At 37.3% G+C, this 24,446-nt stretch overlaps 1 protein-coding gene across 1 annotated transcript in view; it reads left to right on the top strand.

Moving 5' to 3' along the window:
• The window catches only part of LOC132902960 (zwei Ig domain protein zig-8-like), a 380,584-nt gene extending 367,180 nt beyond the window's left edge, over positions 1–13,404 (top strand). The window contains exons 5-7 of the mRNA XM_060950048.1: positions 7,444–7,571; positions 10,702–10,870; positions 11,236–13,404. Of these exons, the coding sequence (XP_060806031.1) occupies positions 7,444–7,571; positions 10,702–10,870; positions 11,236–11,360 (422 nt within the window). The 3' untranslated portion in view covers positions 11,361–13,404. The remainder of the gene's footprint in view (positions 1–7,443; positions 7,572–10,701; positions 10,871–11,235) is intronic.
• The last annotated feature ends 11,042 nt before the right edge of the window (positions 13,405–24,446 follow it).

Genomic DNA, 24,446 nt, shown 5'->3' with positions numbered 1-24,446 from the left:
AGTTATCCTGAGCTGAACGGAGCACGTGTCACTCATCGGAGTGCGAAATTAATTAAGACTTGCAGAAGCGGCGCTGTTTGTCTCAGTTCGTGTCTTCAATCCGAAGCCAGAAGTTGCGTTGTTTACGGATGCTCGCGGATTCCAAATGAGGATTATAAAATGCCATTGTTTTATTTTATTTTTAGAATATTTTAATAATGAAAGAACGAAAACAACTACGCAATACGTACCAACTAATTTGAGACGGCCTGTGGGGCCTTACTTGGAGATCTGAGCAAATAGCAAATCTTTGACAAACCTGACAACCAAATTATGAAATCAAAGCTTAAAATCATATTTATTACAATGAAGATCTTTCCTTTAGGCGATAAATAAATCTCAATAGCAACCAACTTTAAACTTTTAAAGATATTAATGATCTTTTTACTGGAAATTTATGCGTGGTAGCTACCACGCACGATAAATTTCCAGTAAAAAGATCCCGTTTATGCAACGATGGCAGGATAGAGCTCTATCCTGCTATTGTTGCATAAACGTGTAACCTTACTTGTAAAACGGCATTAGTCAGAATCTACTAATAACTACTCGTACGTTACAATCATGACTAGTTGAAACAAAAAGGCGTAACGTGGCAGTCAGTGTAAGCGCGAAGTTCGCGCGTCCCGCGGCGGGCGGCCGCCGCCGAGAGCGCGCCCGCGGGAACGCCGCGTTTCATTTATCGCGCGCACTCGCAAATTATTGTAAACAAAATAACAACCGCAACAGACAGTTAACGTCCGTTCATTAATTGGTACAATTACCAAAATGTTTATACGGTCCATATTAGATGTATTGTTTCTTACAATGGGAGCGTTTCCATCAGAACAAGAAATAGATTGCAGTGATAAGAGATAAATTGCAATAGAAGGTTTATGCCCAGCATTGAATCTTGGTAGCAGCTGTTGATAATGATGCTATTGCTAGAAACATTGGTCTCTAATAGAAAATTTTCCCCCTCACCATTGCACTTGCACTAAACATAAAATGATCCATATTATAATTGTTTGGCTGCACAGTGAACGAACGCTGTGACATTAACTCGCAAAATTATAACTTTATGTGTAGAGTTGGCGCGCGGAACAAAGGCCAATGCGGGCCGCTTCGTGCGGATTCACTCGTCTTTGTACTCACATATTTGTCAAAGAATTAATGAATCCCTTAATGAGCTAATTTTCTTATTTAATTAATTTACAAGCAGACATTTGCGGGTTTTATTCGCACATATCGTTTTCCTAAAATTCTGTAACTTTCGGATAAATCAAATAACCTGTAAAAAACATTGCACTCAGTAACCGACATCTTATAGAGAATTCGTATATATTTTCCCATAATAGGTCAAAAGTTAATCGTCTAATAAACTATTCCATATATCGTTGTAGCGGCATCTGCAAGACACGAGTTATCTTTAGCGGGATGTGTTTGTTTGTCCTAAGAAGCGCATCCCCGCGGCGCCAGCTATTCTCTTGTGACAAATAAAATCGCACGGAATTCGAAATTCAATAACTTCTCGTTCGGGCCAGCCCCCACAGGCGTCACGGTGTCACAAATTAAATAGGGAATATAAAGTTTGAGTTTTGCATCCTGTAAGGAAATCACTTAGTTAATGTTATATATCCGTGATATCTGTCCACGTCACGACGATAATGCAATCAATCGATCATAAACACAAATATATACTCTTGGTTAACTGAATTAAAATTTCTAAAACTACTGAGCAAGTGAAGGTAAAATTTAGTATGTCCAGTCGTAAAGGAACATAGAACGGCACAAAGTAAGGATTCTGAAATATTCATATGGATGAAATGGAAAGAAAAGTGATTCGTAGGTACATATCAATTTGCGGAAAAATAAACGAAACTTAAGTATTAAATCCATCGCAACAAGATAAATTTGATATTTAAAAAAGGAGGCTAAAATTAAAAATATTTTTTTCTATCCTCTCGATATTTGCAACTTTAAAATATGACAGATGATACACGGCGGCGCCCGTCGAGGTGCTCCTGCGTTTTGTCGCCAGTTTATCGACAGATTTATAGCTCAGCGCTACATCTTCCGTCCGCGCCTTTCTGGTTGCTTTTCTTTCAATTTTCGTGTTCAATGTTTCAAAGCTGGAAAAATTATATGTTGCAAGAAAAAGAATAGCTATAACATTGCATTCCATATTAATTTGCTTATCGGCGCACTTGCACTTCCTGATGAGACATGTTTTAAGATATCCTTGTTTCTTATTCGCTTTAGTCCCAAAGTTGAATTGAAAATCATACAAAACATTGATTCGGGAAAATCAATTCTTTGATTGCATGAAAAATCTTGAAAACAATGTTCTTAATAGCATTGGAGTTAAGTATTTCAACTTAAACTTACGAAATAACAGTTTCCAACCTTATAACTCACGTTTAAGTTTCCTTTAAAACTTGTAATATATAAATTGTAAACAAGAACTTGAAGATAACATAAGCTCCAGCATTGAAAGTCAGCAGCGAGCAAGCAGCGCGCATCTCGATCAGTTTGCGGCGGTATAATAAGAAAACACGCGCTCGCACTGTTATTGCAGCCTGTCGGCGCATCGCCGCCTTGCAGCAGAATACACATAAAAGCATTTAACTGGTGTTTCTTTCGTTAATACAGAAAGTGCTCTATAGGAGTAATTGCTATGAAAATATAATCCTATACGTATAACTATATTATACGATTTTAGCGATCTTATGTATAAATATTTTTTCTTTGACAAAAATTTTTACTCTTCATAATTTACTTCACTTCATGCGGCGCGCGTAACACTTTGCGTCATCTCCGATGGAACCCGCTGCGGCGCGCCGTGTAAGCTAAAAGGCTTGCTTCCTATGTTACGTGTATTTTGTAAGAATTTTGAGCGCCGCTGAATGAGTGAAAGTGGTGGTAGGGGAGCCGGTTCGGCGAGAACTACTCGGGTTATAATTCCACTACGGCTCACGTTCCAATGATATTTTTATTTTTTATTTTCCTAGATGTAAAATTAACACAGGATTATAACGAGAATTTATTATATTTCAATGAAAACCAACAAAATAATTAAGTAAGCATTATATAATAGCACACCTAGGCGGACTCGGGTCCGGAACACAACCGAACAAAAGCCAAGAGGAGAATGAAATGAATGAAAACAAAAGTGATATCGTACAAAGTTGTCATTAAAATATTTCTCTAACTAGCAAGGACACACGGACAGCTTTGATGTTTTCGCAAAATTCTCCAACCACCTTCGTCGATGAAAATCAATACGAAGGAAAAGCTCAAGGTTCACGGTATACTCTTAGCTGCGACTCGTAATCGTAAATCAATTTGCGATGAAGTTATGTTTCTTGTGAGAGAGAATTTTCCCATTTCGTAAAGAAAACCTAAGAGGTGTGTTGACAAGGAGCTTATATTTCATGGAGAATTCACTTGAAAACGTTCATGTATGATTTCTGTGAAGCAAATAAATATGACACTCAAGGGATGCGTAACTAATATATTAATATTATTAACATACATTAATATGAGTAATCTTCTTTCCTCATATGTCGAACTGCTGAGGAAAATGTTGCAAATTTACTTCTCAGAACAGCCTAGCTTTTTCCTCGCCCAGCAGATATCAAAGCAAGTAATTCCTAAACTTCCAGGTACTCGCAAAATAACTGTATTTTACCTGGTACCTCATATTGAAACCAATTGTGAAAGCAAGTTTCCTACCTACCTACAACTTTATACATAGATATCTTTAAACCAAATCGTTCACCACATTTTACTGTTATTAAATGCCTCTAGTAAACTCACAATGCATTTACTTATATTTTTAATCCGCGCATCAAACTCCATCGCTCTCCTAGTTCCCGGGTGTTCTGTAAGCAAAGGTTTACATTCCGAGCGTAAGCCGGAGCTGTTATGAGCTTACGTCGACGTCTTGTTCCCCGTCGAGTACCTGCGATCTCTACATATATTTATATATGAAACTCGCTTCACTTGCATACATTACCGAATCACAAAATATAAAGGCTAAAGAAAGACATCGCGCATAGTTTTTACGTTTTACACAACACGGTAACGGAAAGTGCCAATAGCAATGCAATTTCATGATATGTTTTTCTACACTTAAAATGTAAGTCTCTATTCAATGCGACTGTGTAAATGCCTTCACATATAAAGTTGTTTCTTATCCTTAGATCCTTAGTACAAATTAAATTCTTGAGCTGTAGTAATAATAATTTTGTTACCGCTTCTTCTGCACTGACGCCTTGGAAGCGGCAGTAAACTTAGTTTTTAAGTAATATATTTGACGTCAACCAAGTTGTTAAACCATACGACAATTATTAAGCGATATAATAATATCCTATAATAATGAATAAAAAATTTTGAATTTTTGAATTTGAATTTGAATTTAATAACTTAATAACTTTCAAATCCATTGCGACGACCAAACATCTTGTCTTGGTAGAATTTGTAGAATTTTCAAGTGTAAATGACTATTTTTGAAAGTTTAGCAAAAATATTTAAATATTATTCCTATGTTGTATATGTTGATAGACATGCTAACCACCATTTTGATTTCTTTTATACAAACCACAACCGATTTTCCATTCTATAATTTAAGGAGACACATCTACATATAGTGTAATTTGCGCCTGAGCGTGCGTACGTGCGCCCGGCATCAATCACCCAGACCAGCAGCCGCATTTACAGCGCTGTGACGCTGCGTGTACCGGCACTGTAATGGCAGTCTACATACATACACGTCTACGTATATCACGTCAGCGTCACCTTTAAGGGGTAGATAGAGTCAATAGTCTGGACTCGAAGGCCACGCCTACCTGAGATTCAGAAACAAAGAAATAAATTTTAACAATAAAAGCCTTTCATGACATATCTACAGTTTAATTATCTTCAGCCTGGCGTTGTGTCTCTCAAGCCCCGTGGCGTGGCACTCGCGACGCTGTTTTTATCGCGCGAAAAACTATCCCTGTTTCGCTTATTATGACGTGTAACGGGACATAAACGTGCCATACTACGGAGTCGACTAACACCACTGCAAACCATCCATGCAGTTCTTGGACGATAGAAAAAAGTTAAATATACTGCTTTCATCTCCCGCTGATGGTTATTTTACAGGTTATTTTGCTTTAAATTATTAACTTCAATCACTTTTCATTAAACATTTACAAATATATTTAAATTGCGTGAACAGTATTATCCAAAGGAAACCACTCCATCAACAACGATCATCAATCAATTGATGATGATGGTTGATGGCGACGTGAATTAAAAAAGGTATTACGAGCATTCGGCGGTGCGACGTGCAGTGTGGAGTGCGTCGTAGGCATCGGTTTATGAAATAGTTCATGGTCGTAGCGAGACTTGTGTTTGAACTGATAGACAAGTTTAATATCTGTAGCGAGTAATTGGGAATTTTTTTTCTGTAATCATGTGTTGCTGTACGTGTACGATACCGTTCCAGTAATAAACTAATTTCCTAATTCATAAAAATACAGATTGGCACCGAATAATAAGAACTTAAGAAGTATGTACACCTTCAGCGGATATAGTATATTCGGTCTCTTACAATTTTTTTTTAATATTTCGCATAATTTTACAATTTACTGTACAATTATGATAAATCTTAAATATACAAATCGGCGTTGTTCTGTTCTCGCTGAACCGTTGCTTAATTACGCTTTAACGCCACAGCATAAATCACAGTCGCGTCGCCGGTCGCCGGTCGCCTCGCCACGCGACTGCGACGCGACGCGACCAACCATTATGCTAATACTGGCGTTTCTATTTCAATTACCGATGTAGTTGCGACGTTAATCTTGTCAGAGTTTAATTAAGTAGATCCTTGCACTGAACCTGAATTGTTACAAACTGTGGTTTTAACTCTAGCAATGTTGCAAAAAAATCTACATACAAGTGTGTGTAGTGCCTGTCTATCAGAAATTAATCATCGATTAAGATCTTGTAAGTATGTCACATATTGCCACCAAGGGATAAAGATCGACATAAAGTCTATAAGAAGCCACCGAAACGCAAACAAAAACCTCTGGGTACTAGCCAACAGTAAATTATACTTAGTTGGTAACTGCTTTTACAATTTCATTCAGTGTCCAACTACAGGCTATGAAACCTTTGCCACAATTTATATGTTTTGCTGAGCCCTTGCAGAACCTCGTTATATTAATAAATTTTAAGGAACACCTTTTGACTGACTGACTTGAAACTTGCAATCTGTATATGAATATATTCGAACAGTTATTTCCAAACAGATGTTGTACGCTCTGGCAGTCTACTCACATGAAGGTGGTGTAAGACCTGATGCTAATGGGGTTAAACCCCGAGCTGGCGTATAAAGCAGCTCTCGTTAGCGTCCGCGTAATTAAGGCGCTCCGTTTGTCCAGGGACAAGCGCTCGGCTGCGGCCGGCGACCCGCAACTGTGTCGTTCTGGCCAGAGGGCGGCGGGACAGAGACCAAGCGTTGTGCAATAGCCTTCAAGGAGAATCCCACAAATACTTAAATATTAATAACGAAAATGTGGGTGTATATTTTTTTGACCGAGCGAGCAAGGTTCTTGGCGCAAAATCATATTTTTTAGAACACTGATCTGATTTTGATGAAATTTAAAACATAGGTAGGATCTATCTATAAATTTAAGTTTCTGGGACAACAAAATCAGTTACGAGTATGTCGTTTTTGAGATATACACAATTATGTAAAAATTAAAAGTGTTCGAAGTACAGTACAAGGAAAGAAAACAATCACTTACTAAGTAAAAAAAGCAGTTTAAAGTTACACAAGATCAGAGTGACAGGTTAATATTCGATTCTTGTTAAACTTGTTCATATCATGAGATGTTGTTATCAATTCATTACACCATTATTTTAAAATAACCAGCTGGGAGTGGTTATCGCTTAATTAATACAAAAAACGCTTTGACTCTTCGATTTAACCCATAATAGTGTCAGTTCAGCCTCTGAGCCCCGACCCTGATCTGCATCGGCCTGCAAAAACCGGAGCAAGGGCAGCCAAAAAATATCATTTTCGCCTGTCTAATTATTATAATTTCAAAAAACAGGAGAATCGAATTATATATTCTTAATTGCAATAGTTCGTGCGTTTAATTTAAGTTCATGCTTTTATGTTGATGTCTTTATTATTTAAAAATTATTGTTATAAGGTTACCTATATCTGACACTAAGGCATTAAAAGTTCCATCTTTACGTATCGTATGTATGTAGAAGTGTATCTACACAAGTTATTATTCCTACATACATATATTAATTCTTCACACCTTACAGGGTCGACCTCAGGGGTAGAGAGACAAAAAGACTGAAGGCCACGTTAATCTATATGCTATATTTTTGTACATACTTATAATAGCATTTACCTTGTTGCAGTCCCATCGGCGCGGATCCTGGGCGGGCCGGACCTGCACGTGGACATCGGCTCCACCATCAACCTCACCTGCCTCATCCAGTTCAGCCCCGAGCCGCCCGCCTACATCTTCTGGTACCATGAGGACGAGGTGAGCGGACGCAAAGTAATTATGCTTCGATTACTATTTCTAATTTAAGATAGTTTTAAGATGTTGGATCCCAGTTTAATACTTTTGGCGTTGTACAATTACAAAAGTCTCGCCGATACCTATAACCAAAGACATGAAAAGAAAATAAAGGCTCTCTTTGAAATTGCATGTATAACTTTGAAGTCATCGTGCTTATCTCAGATTGATGTCGAACGCGCTTAAGTTTTCAATTAAATCATTGTTTAAAAAGTTTTTAAAAACTCCTTGCTTAGACTTGAGTATACCAAATTCATTAAACAAGATCTCATCAATGACAGACACATGCTATTGTATTCTTACCCATAACCTCAGACCATAACCCAAACCTTGGTTAAAACTTTCTCTTGTGTTACCTACGTTTTATTAAAATGCTTGATAAATTAACAACTCCGAAAAGCACAAACTTTAATAAGTTAATCAATAAAAATAGCAGAAGAGAATAGTTAAACCGGGATCCAAACTTTTCATTAATAAGTAATTAAGTGATTAGCACACATACCACCTGCTGGAAAGTGGTTACCATAGCCTGTTTGTTGCGCCCGTCATATCAGGTACATCACTTTCCTTATCTGAAAATAAACATTTCATGCCATTTTTACAATAAAAGTTTGTATGTCGAATTAAACGTAAGACATTTTACTAAGTACACATATAAAACTTATATCATACTTACACGAAATACATAGAAACTGTTGAATGACATACTATCGCAATTAAAAATAATATTGGCGCCCTCTAGTCATATAATCTTGAAACAAGGCGGGGTGCCTTTGTAAAATAAACCTCAAACCCCAAAGCTATAGTTCTAAGAGCAATTCATAGATGGCGCTAGTTAATTTGCGCTTCACTAGGGCGCTTCATTTTCATTCGAGGGTTTTTCACAAATAAAACATCACCTACGCATGGACTTTCGACTAAGTGATATGTTTACAAAAATAATTGAGTTACTACAGTATGATATCTTAATTTCGCATATCTAATGCGGTGTGCACAAGATAACTTTATGTCGTGTGTATGCTAATGTATGTAAATACGGCGCAGTGCGTCATCATTACGAGCGGCGCCCACTGTATGCAAACGATCTCACGCCTCTAATATATTCTCGACTCGTGTTTTTGGACATTTCACAACAAATTACTCAAAAAAATAAATAATGACATCATTTTAAAGTCACCTGATTAGATATTGAATACAATTGCCCAGACAATTGGATATGTAGGCATACTTCGCTAAATAATATTCAGTTGTTGAATAATGTAAACATGTCAAATAGTTTGTGTTCTAGTAAAATAAAATATACGGGCCCTATTAATTGCATCAATATACATGAATGACACAATTTAAATTTTAAAACGTTTAACTAACCTACTAACCTGTTTACTTTCCGTTTACTGTGATGAATTTTTACTACATTCATATGGTTAAAGGCACAAATCATATGAAGTAACTCAACGATTCTCAAAACACATGATTATAAGTAAAATGGAGAATTTTGTTACATACAAATAGCACAAACACGGCGTCAAAAATGTCTATATCTATTAAACATTACCTACTGTTCACCGAAAGGCATCATTGAAAACGATTCTTTTGAATTAATAATTTGAATTTTTAAATATTACTTTTTGTATAAATTTCATAACCAGAAATTATACCCAAAAATATATGATATACAAAAATACTTTGAAACCTCGTTAGATTGTAATCATCAATGACACGAGGATTTTATAGCTAGAAAGCCAATTCTATAGCCGATAACTCACTTTCCAACAATTTCATTCAATCGGTAGAACAACGAGCCAACATTGTGAAACTTTCACACAAAAAGATCAAATTGAGGCTATAATTACGCAAAATACTTGTCAATTACGCAATTAACAAGTATTTTTATTAGCAATTGAATAATGTCGGAATACCTATTCTATGCCAGTTTGCAATAAAAGCGAAGCGGCTACCTGCCACCAGCGCGCGGAAACTTGGCTACTACGATATGCAGATGAGCAGTCATCGCGCCACGCGCGGGATCTAATCAGCCGCACTTGTTTACGAGCTTTCCACCAATTAGCTTAATTGCCGCCATCCCGCGGATCCCGCGCCCCGCGCTACAGTAGGCTGTGACACAACACAGAGGACAAGCTTCCAATCCAACCCTCTCTGTCTTATCCTCGCGTGTTCCCAAGTGATACCCGCCGCCACTTTTTGCTCCTTCAGCTTTGAGCTTGGGATACGTTTTCCGACATTCCTATTTTCACTTTGTCTGGTCTGCAGGGTCTTCAATTTAAAGACAATTGACACCCATATCACCTATAATGATGACGAGCCAAGGTTTTTTTGACCTGCCCCTTTCACCTCTGCATGGCGAGGGCGGCATGTCTCGTCACGCTTACAATAATTTCCTTTAATGGTAACTACTAAAATCTGGAATTCCCTCCCTGCTTCTCTATTCCCCGATAACTTATTACCAAGGAATTTTCAAGGCAAGAATTGTGCATTTACTACATTGTTTGGCACCTTAAACCCCAACTTGCTTACCGTCAGGCGTGGCGCAAATTTTTTCCATGCACCCTTATTCATTGCCTTCTACATCGAATAAATAAAGTTATTAAAATAAATAAATTCTACTACTTACCAATTGGCTTGGGCTCTGTGCTAATTATCTTTCGGTACAGAAATTAATTACGGACGGAACTGGCAGTAGCTGCGCGCACGCCTGTTTTATTAGTTCCCAACTGATTTACACGGCTGAATACTAACACGACTTACACGACTTATCAAACGCCATTAAGCCGAAGCTTTGCTGGAAAACTCATCGTTAAACATTAGAATTTCATTAATTAAAGTCACTCGTTACGAGCTAAGCCTTAAACCTGCCGCTCAAAGTTTGCTCCAACTTAACCAATTGGATATTATGGAATGCGGCACCAGCTAATGAGTTAATGATACCTTAATACAATCCTGTTTGCTCAATAATTTCAGCGACAGACGTAGAAGAAAATTTCTTGCCTGTATATTCCTGTAACCTATGACGCACACTGCTCAGGTTTAGTTCGTAGCGAGCCCAATGACAACTGCGCATTGGTTTGTGAAGCAGGTGATATCGTACGACTCGTCGCGCGGCGGCGTGTCCGTGGTGACGGAGAAGGGCGCGGCCACCACGTCGTACCTGCTGGTGCAGGACGCGGCGCCCGCCGACTCCGGCCGCTACTCCTGCTCGCCCTCCAACGCCGAGGTGGCCTCGGTTCGAGTGCACGTGCTTAATGGTCATTACTTTCTTATCTATCTTCTTTTTACGTATTTCCTAATTCTTAACTTCGGGACCTTGGTACCTTTCACCGACTGCAGATGTGCTTCCTGCTCGCACACACACATTCCTGGATACAAATTTTCGGAGCTGAAGATCTTGATGCCTTTAAATCACTAACTCAACTGGGCGGTACTTGTCTTCATAAGCAAGTATCACCTGCACGATAATGAACTTATTACGAGTATGAAATTTCTAATGTAAAGAAGTGGTAGACACCTAATCACCGCAACAATATGAATTTGAAATAGATTTTTTCCGATGGAACGATTTATTTAAAATTAAAATAGTCAATAAAGGTTAAAACGCATTTCTGCATTGCAGGCGAGCGGCCGGCGGCAATGCAGACGGGCTCGGCCGGGCTGTCCAACAGCTCGCACTGCATCATGGCGCTGCTGTGCGCGTGCGTGCTGCACGGCCGGCTGCTGCGCGCGCAGCTCGCCAGCTGATCGCGCGCGCGCACCGCGTGCAGCACGCCCACGCCGACCCGCCCGAGCGCGGCCACGATGACTGTTAGCCGCTAATTATACTCTAGTGAACGATTGCTGTTATGGTAAATTATAAGTACGTTCGATGGTTAGACACAACCTTATCTCTGTGGACACTTCTTCCATTATATCATTTAAATAAAAGTTAATCGTTTATCAATGTTTCCGAAACTGATAATTATTTTAATAGTGTCATGTTTATTACAAAAAAACATTAATTGGATTGACTACTTGTTTGGAATGCGGCTAGTCGAATTAGCAGCTAAATCAAGTCGCGCGATGTCTTAGGGCAAATACTGTATATATATGTTACAGAGTTTCTCGTCAAAATAATTCTAAGTGAAAACGTAGTTTTCTGATAATTAAGAGATTAATGAAGATTAGAGAATATCGTAAGATTTTTATGAACGAATAAAATGTAGCGTCAAATCACTGTGATTACTGCTGGCCACGCCCGGTCGGTGAACTGCGCCCGCAGCAGAGCCGGCGGAGCGTATTATGGTATTTACTTTTGTACTATAAATCATTTAAACTAATTGAAAAAATAAATTTTATTTACATTATGTACCTGTATCAAAGACAAAAATATAATAATAGCACAAATAATGTCGTTAAAATTGTAAAGCTGCGTGTACCATACCTCTGCCTGAATTTGTACTTAATTAAGTCACAGATATTTCTTACAATCTCGCAAAGTTACCAAATCCCGCACGCCGCCGGGCTCCTCCCCACCACCACCTTTATTTACTATTGTAAATACATTTCACCTGTAGGTCATTTCCATCGGAAATCACATTTTTGATCACATTACAATTTTGTTGTTGTTCTTAATTGAGAATGTATATAAATAGATATAATGAATGTTTTAACAAAGATGTTTATAGCTCTATTTACATATGTGTAAGGAACAATATTGTGGTTAGGAATATGGTGCCCGCAAAAGTACTCGTAATATCCAATCTGGGATAAAAATGTAAACTGTGCAAGTCGAGAGAACGTGTGTACAAGCTCACGTGAAAAAAAATTGAAATTATATATTCTACGTAATTTTTAATAGAGACATTGTAAGTGATTTGATATTGTCCTAGCGGAATGTCGAAATGACCAATTTCATCCTAAACAGATCAATGTTAATTTGCCAAAACAAAAAACCTCGTACTGGGTACTAATTTTAGTCAAATATTTTAACATGCAATTTTATTAATGTCATGATTAATAATATCTTTATACATAATAATGTATCTACATATTATAATGGGTGTACCTTATAATGTATAAAGATATGCTAAGTAATATAAATTATTTATGTTCTAAATTTATTGAGTAACTAAAAATTATCTCGTTTTTTTATTTATATATTTTTCTATTTAATAGTATAACAACAATAATTTAATTGTCTTAAACTGGCAAGTGGGTTTTGAACGTTCCGCCATGCAATTTTTTTTATCAAAACGTATCTCTACTTTAATTAAATAAATTAATACACCATTGGTCGGAAAGCGCCGTTCATTTAATAAATAAATTTATGAAAGTAGGGCCGACCATAGCGACGACAGGCGCCGCTTGCCGCCGTCGCTGATACCTGTACTAGTGTGGTTTGACCCTAACATGACACTTTTCGGTAATTGCTTGTGATCTTGAATGGGGACGATAAAAATAATTGCATTGCTCAAGATACCGGACCTATATTTAGAGAAAATATGAGTATAAATTGCAAATTTTCGTCAATAGAGCACAAGCATTTTACTTGAAACAAACCATTCCTCTGTGTAACATACTTGTAAGTTAGCTAATGTTAAACTAAATTATCGATTCGGCGTTACTTATATTTAAGATAAGGAACAATTTATTGTAATTGTAAATTACTAACGCAAATTGACACGTTTTGTATAGTATAACTGTAAATAATAGTCAGAGTTTTACAATAAAGTTGATCTAAGTAGGCGGAGACTATGATACGAAGACTATGTATGTAAAACATAAAACTTTATGTATACATAAATGGAGTAAGTTTGTTTTCAAATAAAATATTTAATATTTAAGTAATGGGACATTTCATTCGGGGCCGAGCCTCGCACACCTCTATTTGTATGTAGGTAACACGTAACTTGAATCTTGGTTGGTTTCAAATTTGGGATCCTTAAAACCGATTGGACTATTGGCTACTACCTGAAATTAAAATATTGTAAATGCGACAAAAGTTTCGTCTGGCTTTCTTGAACAGAAAGTTAGAAATTGATATTATAAATTATCGAAATATTTTCAGAGTATGAATTATTCCGCTTCTCTGTGGTAATATGCTCGAGAAGATATATGTTTGATCCTAATGATTTCGAATATTAAATAGGCAGATGATATGTTATAGCATTGATGCTTATTTTTCGAGCTTGAACTAAAGCCTTCACGCCCAAAACGCAGCAGTAGAATTACGATACAATCTTTTTTGCATTATAGAGAATAATTTCTTTACTTTTTAGAATCATATTTTGCACAAAGATAGCGTACACGTCAAGCAGTGAAATAATGTTACTATTTTATCTGGAAATTTCCACAAAAGTGAAGGGTCAGACAAAAGCTAAATAAATAAAAAACACTAATAAAACCAGACAATAATAAGAAAACAGCTTTTAATAAAACATTTACTGCTTCAACAGTAACCAATGTATTTGAAAGCGTTTGCACGCGAAGCGTTTGCCGCCCGCAACGCCTCGCGTGCAAATGCGACGATCTCATCTGCGAGATATCCCACCTCCCCACTCCTCACCCCACCCCCAGCGCGGTCCCGGCTGCGCAGGTCAGGACGCCGAGCCTACAGGATGATATAATACAGATGGAGTCAGAACGTAGAGCAATAAGTCTACAGAGGTGGCGTGACCGCTTGATAAGAAGTCATAATAGATAATATGTATACGAATACCTATAGCGTAATGGTAAATTAAACAGTATTAGGGGTTTGGAGAATGTAAGTCAAAAGGCGGATTGATTTGTGTTTAACTCTTTGAAGAAAAATAACATTTTTTAATAATTAATTCAAATTGTTTTTTTTTTTCTATTTGCCTCATTATTCCATTTTTAAGTAGGTTCACTGAAAATAGAGTCAAAAACTGTTTATATACGACAAATTCGTAAGTTTTGTTACGTTATAAGATTCGAATATAAACACTCGGCCTATAACATCTCCGAGACACAGTTAACGAACAACGACTGGTTGGCCATTACTCTAATCAGGATTCAGAATCGGGATATAACTGCGAAACTTCGTAACGAGATCAATTTGATCGGCAGCTGAAGGCAGAGGGGGGCTGTTTGTGATTTATTGCCGACCTTGATCGCTGTCTTACTCCATACCTGACAACTTTGATCAATAAAATCATATCTTTGTAAAGATACTTTGCTGAAATGATTCCAGCCATGTTCCTTAAAAGAGATAAGCGAGGCTTACGACGATTTCAGTAAACAAAGCATCCCTGCAATCATCATAAGCGCTACATCAGCCAGCCAGGTATTCGTGTCGCGCGATAAAGCACATATAATTAAACGCGCCTTGTAAATAATTAGGCATCGTGTCGTCGGTGCGGTGCGGCACTACGCGACGCGCTGCGACACTGCGGAGAGCTGTCGCATCCCGGCGAGAGGGAACCACGGCTTCGCTTATAAATATTCATATTAATTAACGCCGTAACAAACGAGTAGTCCATAACAAGTCAATCATAGTTATTGCAATTTACAGGTGGTAAATAGCAATAACTATACTTACAGATTAGCCAACCCCTTAGTTAAATATTAAATATTTCTTATATAATTTATAGCGGTATAAATAATTCTATTGTACATAATAAAATCGAAATAACTACCCGTCTACTAAATGAATATTCCGGCACGAGCCGAATCACAGGAGGATTTTAGATCATCTGCAGCACACTTAGGACAAATTACAGAACACTGCCTTAAGCTTAATTCATAAGTTTAATTAATTAGAGAGATGGTCACGTGATTGGTTCGTTATCGATATTTATCAAATCATGTTGTTTGTGCCTTTTCTAAAAATGTCGAGTCATTCTGATTTCTGCGTTACCTAAAGGTCACCAGCCTTGACAAACTGATCAAACTTGCACTCTTGAGCCTGGATAAATTGATTCTATTCAAGCAGCTTATAGTTAGGTATAGGAACCTAACTATAGGTAAGCTACATGAAATGTAACTACTTTGCCTCAACTTATTCGAATAACAATTACATTATTTTTTATCATTATTTTAGATCACGATTGGGCCGATCATCTATTTATGGAGTTTTTAACATTCTCTACTTTCGAACTACGTTAAAAGCGATAACGATATCGGTTTGGTACTAATTGTAAGTAGATAAGTACCTACTAAAGCGTGTGCGAATAATTTAAATGTGTTGCTAAACAAATAAAAACGGTTGTCAGTTTGTTACACGTTTCAAATAGCTTGCGGGCATAATGTCCTTGATGTCGGGGACTGCTGCGACACGCTGGGAGTCTGAGAGCTGCAGCATGTCCCCACCCCAGGAGATCACAGAACCAGTTAAATGTACTTACTGTGAACCGTAACATGTCAGCAAGCAATCATCTAGATTGGACACTAAGTATCTTAAATGTAAGTGTGGCTGTGTATTTCAAGCTCCTCGGAGTTAAAAAATGGAAATACTAGATAAAGAGAAATAATGAACAGAAATAATAATAATATAATAATGACAGGAAACACATCTAGAAAGGACAGATCAAAGGATGGTAAAATTACCATTACACCTACAACCTACATACAACAAAGAAATCAATTATTCTACCCACACGACATTCACACATGACGTAGGTAATACGAGTATTTATCGCAGATCCGTTCAGGCGGACATAATGACAGTAATCATACCTCCGCGACCTTCGGTCAAAAGTACAAAGTCTCTGTCTACCTATGCTTCTATAATGTTAACTGACAGAGAACGATCAAAGGTCGCTCTTCTAAATATATATGATTACTGAATGTATTACTTTATGACTATCAATATTTACTTACATATATCACTGCGAACAAAGTTTTATCGCATATATATAATAGTCAAGATAAACTTGAGGAAAACACATGTATATACAACAATACACTTAAATTTTGTCGAGTAGATACAAACAGAATATTGAATGTAGCAAAAAAGCTATCTAAACTGATTTTCTGTACTTATGTGAGTAAATCTTATACAAGTCTTGTGCCGAAGTGTTCTTCAATCGACTGCCATGACGTATCATGTACCTAACCATACTATGGTTAGGTTATCATTCGGGTTGTTTCTGTGTACAGTGTCACCGAGGTCAGACGGCAGCGTTAACACCGTATTTATCTGACCTTCCCACTCCTGTATTTTGATCATAGACTTACCTTGTGTTAGAGTCTCCCTAACCCGAAGTCATAAGGGACAAACATTGACCTTACTCCCTGTAAACAACGGCAAATGAACCTGTTATACACAATATTTAGTTTATGCGCACGCGCACAATATTTTGTATATTTACCTACGCGCTACCTCATCAATGTGAGCGAATGTATCTGTCTTATTAATTAATGGCCCTCGAGGTCAAGGATACTAATGTTATTGTTATGAGATTCTAAATAGGTTTTTACGTAAGTAATAATTGAAATGTTAAAGACATACGGACCAAAAGCCATATTCTATTACGTCATCATGATTCTCCTAACAACCGCAACAAACGCATGGTACCTACATGATGATTAATGTTTTTAAAATTTTTAGTCTTTTTAAATTTATAGTGTAAAATAATGTCATAATATTAATAGATAGGTTTGCGTTTAAATTAGTACCTAAAATAATGTATAAGTATTAGTTACTCTATTTGACAAATTTATAAGTACTTTATTTCATCACTTTCAGGGGACCAATGTTGTAAAATTTCATTATTGCTCGAAAATCTTAATTTATAAACAATATGTTGACCAATCTTTATCTAACAACCTATCACTATTTGAATCTCAATTCTATCAAGCCAAAAAGCTGAACGCGGCCTATCAGGCTTTTCAAGACTGTTGGCTCTGTATGCCTCGCGAGGGATATAGACGTGAGTATATTACCGTATGTATCTTTACCTTACGCATCACTTTGATTACCAAGGTGTATGCAATATGCATGTCTATGCAGTTCAAAGTGATTACTCGTGTCACTCCGGCCTGGGGACACACATGTGTCCGTATGTTTATGTACATGTTTGCTCGTAATCTGGTTTCCGTTTACACGACAACGTTATTCAATTTCTTAACCAATGTTATCGTTTACAATTTCAATTATTGAAATGGAATGAGAAATCAAATTCTTATATATTTTGTTTACGTAAAAACTTCTTACTGTTCTCATGCCTGCTGAATTATATTGGAAAGAAACTAATTGTGTAATATTAAGGCACGAAATAAAAGAGAACCTATACTTAGACCTAATTCATTTTCTTTAATGCCGCGGAAAACTGAGTTTTATTTTACAGGTGCTAACAATTTAGAAGACAACTGATTTAATTAGGTTATTTCCTGCGTTTACTCATAAAGTTTCAAGGTAAGTCTATAAGAATTCATTTTAACGAACCTAATAAGAGGAGTGGTGATAACGCTCCATTATTTCGAGTTCTGATGCGGCCGAGAGGCGCACGTGTTACCATAACAATAAATCCGGGGTCCTGACTCCCGGCTCCCGGCCCGGCCGCACTCCACTCGCCGGCAGCGCTAAACGCCCGCAATAAAGCGGAAATGTGCGCGAATCGTGACGCGGGCTGGCAGCCACTTCGCGGAATTAGGGCTGGAACACACAACGACGTGACACGACGACGAAGATGACGCTATCCTGTGTACTTCCTCCTTCTTACATCTTCCGATACCCCTTATCCGAAATCTAGCCGCCTTTCACGTTGAGCGTTGCCGATTTCTTCAGTAGCACCATCCCAGCTCCCGTAGAAAGCGAAGATCGCCGACGGTATGGACAGGGCAGGGACAGGCAGACTTCACCTAAAGTCTCTATGTCCCAAGTGCCTCTGGCTCAAGAAACTCATTTGAACTCTTGATGGAGATAGCAGCTTCATCGGCTTCTACAAACTTTGCTGAAGGGGCTATTTGTAAGACCTAAACAGATAGATAGAAAGTAGAAGCACTAACAAAAATCTATAATAGATAAATATAGAAGAATAGAAGCGGTTGTACATGGTAATCGCTCACACAGATACAGATTGCTAACCCAATTAGACTATTGGCTGTGTATCGTTAAAACCCCGGATAAAACAGAAATTTATACGAAATTTTCCATGAAATTCTCCTGTGCACCTCAGTTCCCATTTTACGTAAGTATGACGTCGTCGCATCGCCCACGTCCTGCAAATGTGAGCTGCCCTGCGTGCTGGCGTCAATATCGCTTCATATGTTTATATACTTTCTCTCTTTCCCATCGTTGCGTGTTCCCAGTCCTCCCGCCGACGCCCAGACACCGATTTTCAACATAGTAATACAATTTGCAAGATAATAAAACATGTAAAACGCTCAACTTTTCGTAACAAACGGCGAAAGCGAAGGAAGAACCAAGTGCGTGTCAGCTGCTTGTCCTTCGCGCAGATTGTAAAAGTCCATCAAGGGGATATAATAAACTCGAAATATATCTTTGAGACGATGGGCTACAATATATCTGAAACTAAACTATCGTTAAGTTCTCAAAGTTTGAGATTTGTGGCTATTGGCTCTGTATATGTTTGTTAAAACGTGATGTTTGTAGGCATTCAGATGGTCAAGGAATTATAGACTTTCAAAAGGGTCATAAGTCATACAAATTATAAATGAACAGTGGCGAGACGAGCGGGGGCGGGTGACGGAGCTCGTCGGAGTTTTCCCGGCGGCACGTCGCGGCGCCATCTCTCCCGCGACACGGAAACGCTCTAAACAGCGGCACTCGATTAGTTTCACTCCGACCCCCTCCCCGCCACCCCCCACCCAAGTGCACTCTGTTTTCTATCTATACTTACATATAATCACGTCTTTATCCCTTGCAGGGTAGACAGAGCCAACAATCTTGAAAAGACTGAAAGGCCACGTTTAGCTGTATGGCTTAATGATGGAAATTAAGATTCAAATAGTTACTTGTTGTCCTATTCTAAAGCAAACGAGAACAATCTATAAATGAAAATATTTGTATTATATTGAGATAAAAACTAAGCAAACATATTGAAGAACCGACATCAAAACCACCGAAAAGGGATCTTTAAACTCCTTGTTTATTTTGTACTTTGGATAATTTAAATCTTATATCTTCGGAGCTGGAGAATCTTGCCACATCCCGAGCTTTTATTTGCCGCCCGGATCAATGCGTTAATTACATTCAATGTGAAAATAAAACTTTAACAGTGTTCCACTTAAATATACGTAGTATAAATCATAATTTTGATCAGTTTCAAAGTCTATTAGCATCCTTGAATATAACAACCGATATTATTGTCCTAACCGAATGCTGGATATCGAAAGCACCTTATTTACCTGTAATTGACGGTTACAATAGAGATCATACGCTTAAAAATGTCAATCAGAATAGCGGGATTGTTATCTACACTAAATGCAGTCTGGAATGTAGAATATATGAGCCCAGTAGTATTAGAGAAGCAAACTGTTTGGTCTGTGAAGTAAATAGGCAATTTGCAGTTATATGTATATATCGTTCACCATCTTATATCGATGCTGACACTTTTTTGAACACTCTAAATGACCTGTTTACTAAGTTAACAAAATTTCAAGAAATTAGTCTCATTGGAGATGTAAACATAGACATAAAGCAAGGCTCTACGGATAGTCATCTTGATGAATATCTGGACCTTAATGCTTCGCATGGCTTACTTCCTGCTCATACCTTTATTACACGAGGGTTTAAGTGTCTAGACCATGTAATGCTGAAGTCCAGGTACTTGTCAACTACTTTAATTGTTGATACGTTCTTGACAGATCACAAGCCAACTATATTAATGGCAAATCTTAAAAACAAGCGTAAAATTATACCAACATGTACCAAAATAAATTACAATGCAATTCATGCCGCTATTCTGATGACAGATTTTTCCGATATATTTAAAACTAAAGATGTAAATTTAGCTGTCGAAACCCTTATCAATATAATATCTAATATATTAAAATGTAACACAAACAGAATTAAATTAACGAGATCAAAAAGAAAAATTAAGCCTTGGATCACTCCAGGACTCATTAGGTGTATCAGAAATAGGGACAATATGCACAGAAAATTACACAAAGAACCTGACAATCTTATACTAAAGGCTACGTATACAAGATACCGAAATTTTATCAATAAGCTTCTCATAAACTTAAAAAATGATTATTATAAGCAAATGCTGTATGATGCAGGAAATAATATAAAATCGACGTGGAGAGCTATCAATACTATAACAAATAGAAAATCCTCAAACTCGCCTACAAACCCACTCCTTAATTTGCACGAAAATCCCAACATGTCAGTAAATTTAGTAAATAATTACTTCACTAACATTGGTAAGAACTTAGCCGAAGCTATACAAAATAGTCAAACTCAAATCGACGCAGCACCGATGTCAGCCCCCGTACGTGATTCAATGATGCTATATGAAGTCGATGAATATGAAATAGATTCACTCATTACTGGCTTACGATCTGATTGCGCTGTTGGGTGGGATGGCATCTCTGCTCGTATTATAAAATCAGCGCGGCAAGTTTTTGTCCCAGTTATGACTTATATATGCCAACTTGCTTTGTCAACTGGAACATTTCCCAGGGCTTTTAAAAAAGCAATAGTACATCCTATTTTTAAAGCTGGCGACAAAGAAGAAATAGCTAATTATAGACCGATATCCATATTAACTGCTCTGTCTAAAATTTTAGAAAAAGTGCTAAATGATAGGCTGGTAAAATACCTAGACTCTAAACATATAATAGCAAGTAATCAGTTTGGTTTTAGGAAAGGCACCAGTACCGAGGATGCAGTCAATGAACTCGTAGGTACGGTTGTCAGAGGCCTTGATGAGGAGAAAAGGTGCATTGGTATGTTCCTAGATTTCTCCAAGGCCTTTGACACTATTTCAATACCTCTTCTGCTGTCAAAATTAGAAAATATTGGTGTTCGCGGCCTTGCTCTTTCTATATTTAAAGACTATTTACATGAACGGACCCAATATGTGAAGATTGGGGATTTTATTAGTAATGAGAGTAACTTGTCCTACGGTGTACCACAAGGCTCGGTACTGGGCCCTACGCTTTTTATAATATACGTAAATGACCTCTGTAAACTTGATATTCCAAATTGTGAGGTATACGCTTATGCCGATGATACAGCCCTCATAGTAAAAGGCTCAAACTGGCAAAATGCTTTTGCTCATGCTGAACATTCATTAACAACCGTTATGTCCTGGCTTAATAAAAATTTGCTGACCTTAAATGTTCAAAAAACTATGTGCATGACATTTTCGATAAATTCTTCGACTTTGCCTTCTGATAAAGAAGTGAACATTAAAGCCCATACATGCAGTAGAAATATACCTGATTGTACCTGCTTATCACTTGTTAGAACAAACAGTATTAAGTATTTAGGGGTACACATAGATCACTTTCTTACATGGGAGAAACATATAAATTCATTAGTGCCGAAAATAAGAAAATTAATTTATCTTTTTAAAAATTTAAATATGTGTGCTGATATGAAAACCTTAAAAGTTGTTTATTATGCTTTGTGTCAATCTGTTCTAGCATATTGTATAACCGCTTGGGGTGGTGCTGCAAAATCCAAACTTCTCCCGCTGGAGAGAGCACAACGCGCTGTTCTCAAGGTCATGATCAAAAAAAATTATCGATATCCTACTGAACAACTTTATGCTGATACCAAGGTCATGACGGTGAGGCAGCTCTTTATTCTGCTGACACTCATAAGAAAACATGCCCAACTCCCATATGACCCCACACTTTTCATTCGCCGACGCAGGACTGTTCGTGTATGTTCAATCCCCCGACACAGAACAGTTTTTGCCTCTCGGTTCTTTGGAATATTTAGCTGCAAGATTTATAACAAGGCACACAAAACTATACAAATCTACCCATGCACCAAAAGAGAAATAAAGCGAAAAATACAGGAGTGGTTGTTGAAACTGAATTATACTGAAACTGAAAATCTCATATACAGTAACTTTTGAAATTTCTATTTAAAACCAAGATAGCACAATTTGATTAATGATTATTGCAGTATGTATACATCATAGTTGATAGATTCTTTTCTTGCTGAAGTACACAGACGTACACATATATTAGTAGTGCTCAATATATAATAGTATCATAAATGTTTAACGTCGTATACAAGTATAAATATATAAGTATAAATATATGTATATATACCTATATAAAGATATTTAAGTATATAATTATAGACACTAAGGCGGCTGAGAGCATTTCCGTAGCTACATTGTATGTTATAACCTCACTGTAGCTAGAACACAATTCCCAAAATACAGAAACTTCTAGTTTGGGAATTACTACATTCAAACCTTTTGTTTTCCCTTTTGTATTGTTTCTAACAATTAATTCTTAAAGATGCAATCGTGTCTCATCCTACTACTCGAGATACAGGTTTGTTCCTAGTTCGATGGTAGGGAGGGACAACAGAGTTGCTTTTCTCATTGTTACTATGTACGCAATCTGATTGTAACATTATTGTTAAGAAGCAAGTTCAATAAACTTATTTTTTTTTTTTTTTTTTTTTTTTTTTATTGCATCGCCTGGCACTGGCTGTTATCATTGATCCCTCTGAAAATCTTAAATTGAAACTCAGCAAATGCATTAAACTGTTAAACGGAATCATTGTCATCGAATGTACTGGGTACTTATTGGAAGCAATCAAATAAATATGCTCGTCACGATCCGGTCATTTAGATACTGAAGTTTATTTTTTATTGTCACAAACTCACAACAACCGATAACAAGTTACCTTATCATAACTTTACAGCGTAAACTGCTATGCAACTCGTGTAAATATAATAATTAAGATGAGACGAGTTTTCGTTATTGTGTGTCATAGATGATCGTTAATACCGAACACTCGTGAGGAAACTTGCAGTCGGAGCCTGCGCTCCCCTACAGAGAGGGAGGATGCAACCAGCAGCCTCGCCCGGAGAATGCTGATGATGGCAGCGCGAGCATTCTAAAATTGTTTTAGTTTTCTCCATACGTAGGTATATGTATAAATCACAACCCCAGTGCATCACACCATAGAATACGTACATACACAAATATATTTTTTATATAAAAATCAATACGTCTTTATCCCTTGCGGGGTAGACAGAGCGAACAGTCTTGGGAAGACTCATAGGCCACGTTCAGCTATTTGGCTTGATGATCGAATTGAGATTCAAATAGTGATAGGTTGTTAACCCATCGCCTAAAAGAATTCCAAGTTAATACGCCGAGTACCACATTGCATAGAATACACATGAAAAAAAAAATCATGCTCACTTTAGGTGTAGAAGACGCACATATTCTTCAAATATTTTATTTAACACTTCGACGGCATTAATAATAATTCCAAATCACAGTCTTTATTTCCTTAAGTACTACTTTTCTTCTTTAGGCTGTGAGAAAAGCTGTGGATGGACAGAAACTTAGGACAGCGAAGGAGAACCGCACAGGACAAGACCACAAAGGTTCCGAGTAGACTACGGAATCCTAAATCGTAGTTAAGTAGAAGTGAACCGATTATGACCATTCATTACTCATTCCACAATCACCATGACCAATCGTTCATCGATTCTAGAACAATCAATCTCGACTTAAGATTTCCGCGTTATCAATTCGGAGCTAAGGTCATGATAACACAATCTACTTATTTTAATTCAGGATAACGCCTTTTCATGTTTAGTAGCCATATCTTATACGTAAGATATAAACAAGATCTTAAATAATTTACATTGTTACAAACTTTCACTCTAAAATGTTTTTCAATTTTGGGGTATAAGTAAGGTGTAGGCATTTGGA

This window comes from Amyelois transitella, chromosome 3, assembly GCF_032362555.1.
Source record: "Amyelois transitella isolate CPQ chromosome 3, ilAmyTran1.1, whole genome shotgun sequence".
NCBI classification, from domain to species: domain Eukaryota; kingdom Metazoa; phylum Arthropoda; class Insecta; order Lepidoptera; family Pyralidae; genus Amyelois; species Amyelois transitella.
Note: the sequence above shows the minus strand (reverse complement) of the source record. Positions and strands in the feature narration are given on the sequence as shown.